Source organism: Andrena cerasifolii, chromosome 3 (genome assembly GCF_050908995.1).
Source record: "Andrena cerasifolii isolate SP2316 chromosome 3, iyAndCera1_principal, whole genome shotgun sequence".
NCBI lineage: Eukaryota > Metazoa > Arthropoda > Insecta > Hymenoptera > Andrenidae > Andrena > Andrena cerasifolii.
Window position 1 is genome coordinate 4501966 of NC_135120.1, and position 13441 is coordinate 4515406.

At 35.7% G+C, this 13441-nt stretch overlaps 2 protein-coding genes and 1 long non-coding RNA gene across 5 annotated transcripts in view; 1 reads left to right on the top strand and 2 right to left on the bottom strand.

The window, feature by feature from the left end:
- The window catches only part of LOC143367066 (uncharacterized), a 391763-nt gene that overhangs the window by 77102 nt on the left and 301220 nt on the right, over positions 1–13441 (bottom strand). The gene's annotated exons all lie outside the window — the stretch shown is intronic.
- Positions 1–13441, bottom strand: part of LOC143367001 (fatty-acid amide hydrolase 2) — a 174392-nt gene that overhangs the window by 48494 nt on the left and 112457 nt on the right. The window lies entirely within an intron of this gene.
- Positions 8755–12194, top strand: LOC143367213 (uncharacterized). Its single transcript, XM_076808838.1, has 8 exons — positions 8755–8977; positions 9398–9516; positions 9588–9860; positions 10039–10271; positions 10555–10742; positions 10775–10916; positions 11001–11131; positions 11346–12194. The coding sequence occupies exons 3-8, from the start codon at positions 9841–9843 to the stop codon at positions 11772–11774; spliced, it is 1143 nt and encodes a 380-aa protein (XP_076664953.1). The 5' UTR covers positions 8755–8977; positions 9398–9516; positions 9588–9840; the 3' UTR covers positions 11775–12194.

Genomic DNA, 13441 nt, shown 5'->3' on the forward strand with positions numbered 1-13441 from the left:
TGCTTAATTCAACTAATTTTTGGTGGAATTAAGTGTTGAGGTATGTATTTGAAGTGTACCAAATTTTATTTTGATATCCCTGATATTTTTGGAATTATATCTTACTGAATGTCCCAATTTTCATTGTTTATTTTTAACGGGAGTTCAAACGAGGTAGTTAGAGGGACGAGAAGGGGTCTATGACGCTTTTTTTTTACAAAAATGCCTTTCCTGCCATTGAAATTCAAAGTAACTGAAGTCTTTTTACATGTAAAAGATGCGGAACTTTTTCCTATGTACAATGTGCACGATATTGTCGGCAATTTGTAAAAAAGTACTATGACCCATTAAATAAACAAATTTCATTAATTTTTCTGTACCAATAGGATCACAAGTATACGTCCTAACTGAATGAAATGGAAAAATTAACGATAAATATATGATTTGGGTGAGAAAATGTTTTGTGCTGTGTTTCGACCCGAAATGCCCCACTCTGCGGCAACTTGTAATCTCGGTTGGAGAGACGTACAATGTTGATAAAATGTAAAATGTCACGTTTTCAATATTCAGTAACATACTGCTGAGATTTTCCACATTAAAATGAATTCAAATGCGGTATAAATCGGATTATTTCTAGAACTGTACTAGATAATTAAATATAAATGCGAAACATTTCTAATCTAATAATGCTAAAAATAATCCGATTTATACCGTGTTTAAATTCATTTTCATCTGGAAAATCTCAGCAGTATGTTACTGAAACGTTCATGTCGATACAATAGAAAATGAGAAAATTTTACATTCCATTGAAACAAAGAAAATGAACAATCATTGATCAATTAGAAATATTATATATTTAAATATTTAATATTTATGTTATAATGTTAAAAATTATTAATAATAATGGGGTTGCCGCCGCGGCCCCCACGGCGGCCTCCACGGCCGTATTTTAATTTTTTCAGCTCCTTCTTCATCTGAAACAGTACCATAAAAATTACATCTTCTAGTTCTACGCCTACATATGAGCCGTTATTTCTTAAACTGGTATAAGTCCATTTATTCATACATTGGGATATTTAAGGGTATGCTTTTGAATCAACAAAATATTCGCATCCGTAAATCAAATCGGGTAATGTTTTTAAAACTATAAACTTGTGTAATTTTATTATGGAATAATAATCAATAAAAATGTTAAAGAAAATAAACGATTTTTTAGCTACAGATCGACTTATACCACTTTCAATAATAATACAGTATTGTCTCCGTATGTGTTCGGTTTGGTGCACACGATACGGGTTTGTTGCTATGTATCTCCACCACTTCTGTGTCACTCTTGCCCGGCGAAGGCGAGAGCGAGATGGAACGAGAGCGAGCGAGAGCCACTGAAAGCGAGCGAGGACGGTACGAGATAGACGACGGGATGATGTTTTATCTCGCTCCGTCTTTCGGACGCCTGACACTCCGTCTTTTGCGTTCGCGGCCGTCGCGCAGGCAAAGCGTTCCATCTCGCTCCCCCCTTCGGCCAGGAAGAAGCGAGAAACGAACACTCGGAATTAGAGATCTGTTCACGACAGGAGCTCAACGCCGGCCCGACCAGCGAACACTTACGGAGATAATACTGTACACACACATAATTTCAACATAACTTACTTTTGCTAGAGCTTTCTCCAATTTTTCCTCCCTATTCTTATTCTTCTCCTCCTTCTTCTCCTCCTTCTCTCTTTCCCGTCCGCGATTCTCCTCCCCCCCCCCCTCCACTTCCCCCCGACGGGGTCGGGACCGTATCTTTCATCTGGAAATGAAATGTTGAATGTATTATTTTTGGCAAATAGTAAGATGGTACAGCGTGATTCTCTCGCTAGAGTCCTCAAAGACAATAGTCTAAGAGCTGGATACATAGGGGTCAACGTAACTCGATGCAGTCATAGTTCTTATTGTTGGATTAGTGTTGCCGAATGCGAAAGCCCCGTCTGCCGAGTCAGTCCGGAGAATTAACGCGGGGGTGGACGGTCAAACAGGTAAAATTTGCAGCATAATGAACGGCATTCTTGCTTTTCTGAAATTTCATATACTTATTGTTTACGCATAATGAACGATATGCAAAATGACAGACCACCAAGTGGAGGATAAGACGTTGGCAGATGTAAGAAGATCCTAAAGTTGAGGGTATTAACTCGCTTTCTAAATTATTCGTTATAGTTTTATTTATTCCGTTGTTAAAAGTCGGTAGAGCCGAGAAGGTTTTTCTCGAGTCCCGGTCTGTAATCGACTGACTTTCCGTCCCGTGGAAAGTCCCCTCTTGTCCTTTTGGGAAAACTCCTAAGGACCCCGATGCCAATTTATGATGTTTATGGCGTCGCACTGGTCGGGCCCATCGTCGCTGTAGGCGTCACGCTGGCCGCATCTGCGTAAGCTCAACCTTGCAGCCCCTTTTACACGGTGGTGCTTCAATATTGCTAACACAGGCGTCGATGAAAAGCGCGATACGTGGCTTGCGCGCTAGTGCAAGGGAGAAATATACATTTGTTTCTCCTTTGCCCTAGTGGGACCGCCGTCGGCCGCATATTGGAACGGCAACCGCCTTTAGGGCGCACTTGGTGGTCTGCCATTTTGCATATCGTTCATTAAATGCGTAAACAATAAGTATATGAAATTTCAGAACAGCAAGAATGACGTTATTATGCTGCAAATTTTACCTGTTTGACCGCCCACCCCCGCGTTAGTTCTCCGGACTGACTCGGCAGATGGGGATTTCGCATTCGGCAACACTAATCCAACAATAAGAACTGTGACTGCATCGAGTCACGTTGACCCCTATATAGCCAGCTCTCGATCTCCAATGCCACCAATAAACCGTGCCTCGCTGAGTTACGTGGAAGTGACGAATTCCACGTTCTGCATTTCTCAACAGATCTTTGCGAAAATGGCGTCAATCGATGTCGTGCCGGTGAAAATGGTACCACGCTAACTTCGTTAAAAATAGTCCGAATTACAGGACATGATTTTAATCGGGAGAATGCCAGGAATGCATTGGTATCATTGCAATATCGATGCAATGAAGAATAAAGAATTTTTTAATACACCGTAATGAATCTCGTCGCGAGCTTCGACGTCCACGAAACTCAGCGAGGCGCGGCTTATTGGCGGCATCGCGTTTGAATACTCTAGCCAGAGAGTCACTCTGTATAATAGTATACAATATAATACTTACATTTTGTGAATTCTCCATCGTCTCTATCGCTCTAGAGTTCGTGAGCCAACTGTTGCTTGCCACGCAACAAGTCCTTGGGCAGACTTATTTGTGGAGGGGGAAACACCTACAGGAGCCTTGGTTACGTGTGCGTGACTGATGCGTGCGCAGTTTACGCAACACAACCACCGCTCCTGTAGGTGTTTCCCTCCATCAGTGGCACCTCGACCCCCCCGATCCCTGGTTATTTAGGAGCCCGGCGACTATCTTCACAATTTCTTAGAATTCTTTATTCCAGAGTGAGAGAATCCGCGGATATACTACGGTATGACCCAACCAACGGAATGAACTGAAATTTTGAGGGGTTGGGCGGGAGGTGGAGAGACCCTCTAATATAAAATTTCAGCTGCGGATATTTCTTAGTTTCTGAGATATTAATAAAAAAATTTCGGCATAATACATTGAAATCTACCTATGTATACAGACGTTACTAACACAACCATCTTCTTCGTTTCACAGTCGACGATACAATGTACGATATTGACCTCATCGCGCGATGCTTGTAACTGCATCAGTTTTTATTCCCAGTACAGTACAGTAGTACTAGAGTATTTCCAAAGTCACATCGGTTCGCTGTCATGCTTTCCGCGCCCCACGCACTGGTCTAGCTCCAACCGGTGGCCAATCGAGACGAAACTTGCTGAGTATTACGAGGGGTATTACAAAATTTCAAAAGTGGAAAATGGCGGGGGGGGGGCAGAAGGGCTCACGGGTAGGGAGGCCCCCACCAACGTAAATAAATTTGCAAAATAAATTAACAATTTTTTATTAATATTTCGGAAACGAAATATTAAAAAATACCCGAAGCTACAATTTTAGATTTAGGGTTCACACCCCCTCCCCACCCCACACCCAAACCTCATCTCGATCGGTCACTGGTGCCATTCGGAAGAATATCCTTCATTCGTTGCATTTATTCGAATAAAACTTTCGAATGAAAAAAAAAGGTAATTATGCAGAACTGGTGTTTCCTCATCGATTTCAATTATTTTTGGATATGTTGCCGGGGACATGATTCTGAACAACTTTTTCCTATACATGTTACCGCCGCTGGACCTTCGTTGCCGAGATATTTGCCAGAAACTATCGGTATAATCCGACCATGGTTATATAGTCTGTTGAAAACCTTAGTGTTAACTTAGTTTAGTAAGCGCTAGTAACTGTAAGCCCTTTGTTCATATAGTTCTTCTGTAACAATGGGATTTTCTGTCCCGTGTAATAAAATAATATAATAATAATACCGATAGTTTCTGGCAAATATCTCGGCAACGAAGGTCGAGCGGTGGTACTGTAACGTCCTACGATTTTTCGCGCGTTTCCTATTCCAAATTCCACTAGTAAACCTCAAAATCACTCCACTAAAGTCTATCAAACTCAACTCCTACCCCATCTCCTCAATCACCGATCACCTTGATGTTGCACCTTAGCGGTCAACAACACAGGATGATCAATACAAACCTCCACCTCGCTGATGTACCTTAGCGGTCCCCATCACGAGATGATCGTTTCAAAACCCTCTTCGCCTATTCGTCTTACAAGGCACGAATCATTCCCTCCAAAAACAAATTCAAACAAGTCCCTCATTACAAATCCCTCTTAAATCGAGACCAAGTCTCAACCCCCTCTTTACGACTCATGAAGTCCAAGCCACTCTAATAACCCCTTTCCCGAATCCATTCACCCGAAATCCATTCGATGAGTTGAGTATCTCTTTTCGCAGTCATAAAAACCCCAGAAACCTAATTGCGACGTATATTTGGCGTACGTGACATAAATACGTCTATTAATAGACGTACCGTTTGTAAAAACCCCGGAAGTCCTACTGCGTCTTAAACCGAAATGTGTCAAGGTCTTTACCGCGCGTACCCCACAATACTCCTGTGAAAGTACATAAATATGAGGTCCTGACAGGCCGAGTCCTCTTTCTTCGACAGAAACCTCTTCGGTAGAAGGCTTACTTGAAAAGTATATCTTTAAAGTGTTAATATTAAACTCAGTGTTCGACGATCACCGTAAGCCATTTATATTACTTAATATTATTGTGCATATCACCACCATACCATACTATTCAATTATTTCGTTTATAACTGCTTATCGCAATCTTACTATTCAATTATTTCGTTTATAACTGCTTTTCGCAATCTTACAATTCTATTATTTCATTTATAACTGCTTATCGCAATCTTACTATTCTATTATTTTGTTTATAACTGCTTATCGCAATCTTATCATATTATTATTATTAACGATCATTATTAAACGACTTATATTGTATCTCATGTCCATATATATATATATTAAATGTTATAACCATATTACAAATATTGTGCCAATGCTAAAAGCCCCCTCGCACGATTATAATAACCGATTAACGAAGTTAATAAATCGCTTTGTTTAAAATCTTGCTTCAAGTTATTTGTGTTCAACCATTAGTTACGAACGTACTAAGATACAAACCAACGAGTCGGCGAAACAGCTGATCGCGGATCGCGAACTAGAGAACAGTGACAGTGTTTACTAACATTCCCTTGCATAGCTGCACGTATAGACGAATTTCTCAAGAAATATTACGAGGAAACTTTTTGTGCCTATGCAACGGTAAATCTGATATTACGTAAACCAAAACAAAGTGCTAACGGGTGTTCCCCAAATACGCTCTAGCCTTTAAACTTCCCTGGTCGACTAGTGTGCTGGATTATAGATTCGCGCCTGGCGTTCCTCCCTGTAAAACGATTAGTGTGCTGGATTATAGATTCGCGCCTGAATTCCTTTCAAAATCCTCAGTGTGCTGGATTCAAGATTCGCGCCTGACGTTCCTCTCCTTCAAAATCCTCAGTGTGCTGGATTTTAGATTCGCGCCTGTCTTTCTCCTTTCCTAATGTCATCGTTCCCAAAAGAGCTCATCCGGGACGTGACATATTTTTGGTGACAGCGGTGGGATTATTGGACCGAACCATCTACTTAGCTTCTTCGAGAAGCAAGCATCACAGATGGACAGATTCGCAAATTCAGCATTTTACCAGGGAGTCTAATATTGACAGCCTCGGTAAACAACGAATAGCACTATGGAATAAATCAACACCCACAATGTCGTCAAAATTTCTTTTGGCAACAAGGAAGCTCCTTTACCTTGTGACCGGTCGAGAACAATTGATCTCGAAAGCCCCATTAGATTGGGGGATAGAAAAGATTAGTTCTCTGGGACTGGGAGAACAAGTCTTGTACCTTACAACAATGCCTGATTTAGATTTCGATGTTGGTGGTAGTGCAGAATCTCTCTACTGGAAGATCCTGTCTACTGAGATCAACAACGACTTCTATAATGCCGTCAAATACCTCCTCCAGACCCGAATACCCCGTAGTACTGTTTCTACAGCAACAAAACCACAAAACACAGAACCCCTCCTTGAAGATGAAGGGAAACACCCCGAGAGTTACTCAAGCACACATAGCTCCCGCAACCAGTCAATAAGTGAAGAAGACTGCAGCAACGCATCATCTCATGACGAGGAGTCAGAAGCTCAACTGGAGTTGTGCAAAACGCCAAGACGAGTCACACCTGAAGAACAACAAAAAAGCGACAGATAAGACACAGATGACGCCAACACTCCTATAGCAGGACCCTCGAGTTCTTTTGAACCTCTCTTAATCCATGTGACTCCCGACACCTATAAAGGCCGAAGAGACAGGACAGTACTAAAGAAAGTCCCTGTTCTAGGGAGAGGAATCATAGACTGGAATGAGGAGTCGACAAGTGACTTAAGAGAGGAGGAGGGAGAATGCGAGGGTACAAGTAGTAGCGAAAAATCGTAGGACGTTACAGTACACTGAGAAAAAAATGTGCTTAATTCAAGCAAACCAATTTTTTTGAATCAACTTATTTGAACGAAGAAACCATACTTTTTAATGTAAGTCAATTATTTTTAGAGTACAGATATATTTACTTAAATTTGAGTACTGCATTTATTTAGAAGAACTTTACTGAAGTTACGTAAACATTTGCTTAAAATAAGCAGTATGTTTTGGTTTATGATAAATCATTTACTTATATTAAGAAAACGCATGTTCTTAATATTAGTAATCTAATGTAAATAAATATTTATTTCGGTTACAATTGCAAGTTTCGGCAATGTAAAAAATAGTTATTTGACTCAGGAAAAGCAATCAGTAAAAATGAATATTTTGAAATAAAGAAATATGTACTTCTAAGAGTGAAACTATTTCTAAGAATTAGAGAATATTTACTGAAGTCGAAAAATTAATGTACTTATAGTTATGCAACAAAACTAAAAATTATTTTCTTGATGTAGAAAATCGTATGCTAAAAATCAAGGAACCATACATTTGAATTAAAAAATATATTTTTTAGTTTTTGTAGAGAAATATTTTTTTAATGCAAATAAATAATACATTTTGAATGAAAAATATTTCTTTCAATTTGTTAAATGAATTCCTTGCCCTTATGCTATTTTTTAAAGAAATATGTGTTTGATTGAATAAAATGTATTATTTGCATCGAAGTAGGCATTGTTTAACATTACCACATATTGTCTTATGTCATAAAGAGAACCATGTTTTTAAAATAAACAAATCAGTCATTTAAACTGAGATAATAGTTACGAACCTCAATTAAACAAATTTATTGTTTTTATATTACTTGTTTAAGAAATATGTATTCGGTTTAAGAAAATGTGTGATTCCAAATGAACTAATAATTATACAAAATAAAAAAATATTTTTTACTACATAGCAAAAGAAAATTACTTCGAACATAACAATCTTTGGCGGTTTAGAGTGTCCCGACTTCACGTCTTGAAAGTCGTCTTGAAATTCTCTAGACTCCCGAAGGAAAGTTCCACAGGAAAGTCCACTTTTTCCAAACGCATTTCTGTTTTTTCTTCATTTATTATTTAGTGGTATATAAACGATATATAAGAATTATAAAGTATAAGAGGCGAACTACAATTTAATAATAAAACATGTTTTTTTCCCTCGTTAAATATACGTAAGTAAAATATTTTCCTTCAGACGTACTCTTAGTATGTCGTCGGTAAATGAAAAAAGAAACACTCGTATTTGCAATTTCATCTATTAAAAGTATAAATATATTTATTCAAAATACATATAAGAATATTTAGTTTAAATGGAATTAATTTTATAAATCTTTTATGTCAAAGCTAAAAACATGATGTAAGGGAAAAATACTTGGTGTATTATTGGTCTCAACAATTTGACCACGTTCATGTATGTCATCTCGCATTATTATTTACTTATATTAATAAATAACGACGTGAGGTGATATGAAACTGGTGAAATCATGAAACCGGAAGTCCACCGGAAGTTTGACTTGCAAGCGCTGTTTGAACGGTACGCTACGCTACTGAAGCCAGTGGCAACATTTTGAAACAAATGGACGTACTATAGACATTACTACGCGTCGAAGTCAGACGAAGCGTCTGGATTGATCTGGATTGATCTGGATTGTGGACAAAGGCAGTCGAAAAATGTAACGCAGTAAAGCTGGCCGTTCCAATATGCCGCAGTCGTCAGCCCAGTGGGTGGAAACACTTCGTCTGACTTCAACGCGTAGTAATATCTGTAGTACGTTCATTTGTTTCAAAATATCACGCCGCACGCGACTCGTGTGATTCGGAAATTGTTTAAAACAGTTTGAAATTATGGCTGATGATGAGGTGAAGAAGATTTTCTTTTCCCTCGAACTGGAACATTTGATGGAATCCTTTGCAGGTAAGTTACTTTTTATATTTATTGTTAGCGAAAAGAATATTAGACAAAAATGTTAACACGTTCCACGCCATGTGGGTCGCATACGCCCCACGCTACATTTTCCATTCAAGCCATTTATATATTTTTGCTACGAAACGAGAATCTTTGAATAAGATTTCTTTTACAAATATGTGCAAACATCTGCGTAACGTGTATAACGCATTTATTATATCGTGGGGGATATAAGACCACACGGCATGAGTGGAAAGTTCAACGTGGGGCGTATGCGACCACGTGGCACGGAATGTGTGAATAAAAAGAAAATTAATATAATCAAAGTTTTGTTAAAATTACATGATATGTAAATTGATAATGGTTTTTATTCCCCGTAATTTTAAAAAACTGTACAATCATTTTACAGTTTTATTTGATCTATTTCAGAAAATAAGATAACGATTCACGTGATAAAAAAACTCAATGAAAATTTTATATCGAGTTTGATTCCAATCATTGGAGATCGGGCAATCTTCATGGATTACTGGTGTAAACATTTTAAAAATGTACGTTATGATTACACAAAATAATAAGTGACTATTACTATAAAATGAACTTTCAATAATTTGGGTTATAGAAATATTGCAACAATCTTGAGTTTCCTGAAAAAGAAATTAATTGTCAAAAAGTAAACAATGAAAATTCATCAGCAATATTGAATGTTGTTCCTCAGTATAAAAATAATTCCTCTATGATAACGCTTGAACAATTAAAAGGTCTTTTACATAATTCTGAGACGGGCAGAAGGATTATCACATCATACAAACAACCAAACAACTGTATTCAATGACAAGCAACGAAGTAAATTATGCGATATCATAGTTACTTCTATGGAAGACAGATCTATAAGGTAGCATATTTAGTAACTTAATTATTTTGTAATACATTTCATATAAAGGGTCTATCTATGCATATTTATGTAAGACTGTATAGAACTCTTTTCTATAGAACTCTTTCGTTTTGCGATATTTTAAAATAATTTTATAATCACTAAGATATCTACATTTGTATTTGCATTTTTTTAATAGAATGGACAATAGATTAGCAGAATTAATTGCTAAAACAATTATTGAATTATTTCCAACTGAAGTGTTGACAACTTACTATATACCGCCCGTTTTAAAAAGAAATTCACCTACAAATCAGTCTATACCAGCTCGCGGGAAATTGGTTAGCTGTTACAGAAATAAAAAATTTCAGAATAAAAAACTTCAGACTAAATTGGTTGCAGAAGCCAGGAAAGATGCAAGTTTTCAGGCGGGTGAGCCAATAATTATGTGTACAATGAGTATATATTTCCATTTGGGTTTCGAGGAAGGTGGAGGACATTTCAGTAAAAATTTACTATCAGTAATTTAGTAGATAAAAATTTTGATAATATATATTGTTATAGTTTTTTTGACATTCAGAAATTACTGGTAGTTAATTTTCATCTGAATGTTCCTCTCCTCCCTGTCCTCGTACATCTTAATGAAAATAAAAAGAAATATCCTTTGCACATTTTACAAATTTTAACAAGTACAAATTTCTTACAAATTTTACAGAAAGTTTATGCGATGAAGTTACAAAAGAGAGTAATAAATGGCTGTTAGCTAACCGAGCTCCATGGAAACTTGTTCGAGAGCACTGGACTGTCACTTCAAAACTTCGAATGCAAGAAGTGCAAAAAATAAAAGATTCAAATTTAGCAAGAATCCTTGGTGATTGGAAATTGTACGATCATCCTCAAGGATTCGAATATTGATTGATATAGATTATCAAGAGTTAAATCTATCCAATATTAATTTAGATAAAAAAGCTTGGTTTGAATTTTTTGAAAGTTTAAAAGAATATTCAAATATTTCATCAAAGGATGAAACTGCCAATATGTATATGGAACAAATGTGTTCAAGAGAGCTTAAGGATGGTGAATATTTAAAATTCTATTACTATACATCAATTATACAAATGTCAGATATATATATATTTAAATACAAGTTATATAGTACAGATACTAAAGTTGTGATCAGTTTGTTGCTGATAGCTCATTTGTATCCACCTAAACAGATGAAGAAGTTAAATAAGAAAGCTTTTAAACCTTCTATTGGTGTATCCAAAGATAGTATTATAAAATTCGCCACAGTTAGTATAATTTTAATTGTAAACGTTTTACTTCTTTTATTTTTTTTTATAAAATTATAATGTATTTAAAGCTCTTGATTATATTAATTTTTGTATATTTGATTGTGTTAGTTTCAAGTTACTAACGACTTCTTATTCGAAATAATTTTTAATTTTTAAATTTTTTAATTTTGTTCGTTCAGAGTATCTATGTATCTTGTTTAACTATTTTCAGATTCCTGGTGATGTTACCAGAATTCAGAAGGAAGTGCAGGAAAGGGCAAGCACTTCAAAACTCACAATACAACCTTACATCCTGATTGTAGGCTCTATTGAAAATATTGAAGATATTTATATTTGCATGGATGAAGTGCTTTACAAAGTCTCAGAGGCTATACAAGGCATAGATATTTGCTTCAAAATCTTCCACGTTTTTCAATTGGTATATCCCTTTGCTAGTGAACATATATGGCTATTAATACAGAAAGGGATTTATCAGTTTGACACACCTTTTGATAAAGATATAGTATCCATTCAGCATGTTTTGCATAAACTAAAGGAGAAAAATACTGCAAAGAGAACACAAGTCTCAAGTGAACAAACTGGGATCGATGATGCAGAAACGCAACAGACATTAGGGTATATTGAATCTACAGAGTGCTGAACTTTATACTTGGACGACGATAAGTCTTTTTAATTTTGTTACTTATAGCTGGAGTCATTTGGCAAAGCCACTCAAGGTCGCACTTTTTCTGTTGTATTTTTAAGTAGACAACATTTTTAAAATACATTTCAGTTTTTTTTATTTTTGACCATAGTAGGTCACACAGTGCCGGTCGACAGAGTAAGGGACGTTTACTCAAAAGTAAAAACAGGGGAAAAGGGTGACTTTGAGCGGCGTAGACAAATGAATTCAACTCTAGTAGTATAAGGATTTGTATAAGTTACTTTTATGTCTTCTCCCTATTATAATTGTTTCTTGCTTGAAGGTAAGCAAAACCAAAGAAAAAACATTGTTTCTTTTGTAATCATTTTAAATTTATAAGATTTTATTGTTGATCTCATTAAATGATAATTGTATTCATTTGCTATTATATCTCAGATAACTATGTAGGGCAAATAAACGTATATAGTTATTGACCTCCAAATAATGATTGACTCCTTTCCTAAGAAAGTAATAAATATTAAGAAATATTGCTTTTTTTACATAGTGCAGTATATTTACTGTACATATCCTGTATGTATATTGTATATATTCTGTATCATTTAAAAGAAGTATGTATTTCTTAAAACTGTTATAACTTTTTTAAGAAGGGGGTCAATCATTGTTAGGGGATCAATAACTGTATAGGTTACCGTACTATTTGCGAAATATATTATAGACTCCATATTTAAGTTATTTCTGTAATTATTATTCAATAACTACAATTATCACATTTTTCTATATTCACATCGAAATGTTATCTTGTTTTTTTTGTGCCAATTGTTCATTCTTATCCATAGAGTCTTTAGTAATTCACGTTAATGTAAAACATAAAACACAAATTTATTATGAAGTACACAGTGCAACTTCAAAGATTGTTTTGATAAATTTGCTAATGTTCATTCGTTAATCAAGCATATAAAGAACAAGCATATTGGTGAAAGGTCTCAAATAGAAAAAGTGTCTTGTAAAACAGCAAGACTGTCCAGAAATCTACAAATTCTACACAATGATACTGTAGAATTACAGTTAATACCTTCCAATGATTCTATTACTTCATTGTCGCAAACTTTTGATGGTAAAAAATTCTGCATTAATACTTTTAAAAATAAAGTTGTACATTCTGCTTTGTGCTTTGTTACACATTTGTATGCCTTCGGCACTTTGAATAGAAAATTGGTGCATAAAATTATTGTAAACATGTGCTCATTATACATTAATAATTGTTTCGATGATTTAAAACAGGCATTCCAGAATATGAATGAGTTACACATTATGCTTGATATAATTAAAAATGGTTTCAAAGTATTCCGAACTGAACATTTGACTTTTAAATATTTGAAAGAAATTAACTGTTTTTTCCCTCCCAAAAAGGTTGTGATTAACTCGTTTTTGAAATATGGTAAAGCAAAAGGAAAGAGATGTTTTTCAATTCGTCAGTGTACATTAAGTATTGTACCCATGAAATTAGTATTGAAACAATTCCTGGAACTTCCACAAGTTTTTTTTTGTAATTTCAACATATATTGAGAAATGTAGAAACAGTGGACTTATCGAAACGGTTATACAAGGTGATTTTTGGAAATCAATATCATTTAATCAAAATAGAATAACTTTTCCTTTAGTTA

What these genes read in the sequence shown, in the direction of transcription:
- LOC143367213 (XM_076808838.1), top strand. Translation starts at nt 9,841, where the DNA reads ATGGAAGACAGATCTATAAG. An exon ending in ATGGAAGACAGATCTATAAG is followed by an intron (nt 9,861 to 10,038) that starts GTAGCATATTTA and finishes TTTTTTTAATAG; the next exon opens with AATGGACAATAGATTAGCAG. An exon ending in TGTACGATCATCCTCAAGGA is followed by an intron (nt 10,743 to 10,774) that starts TTCGAATATTGA and finishes GATTATCAAGAG; the next exon opens with TTAAATCTATCCAATATTAA.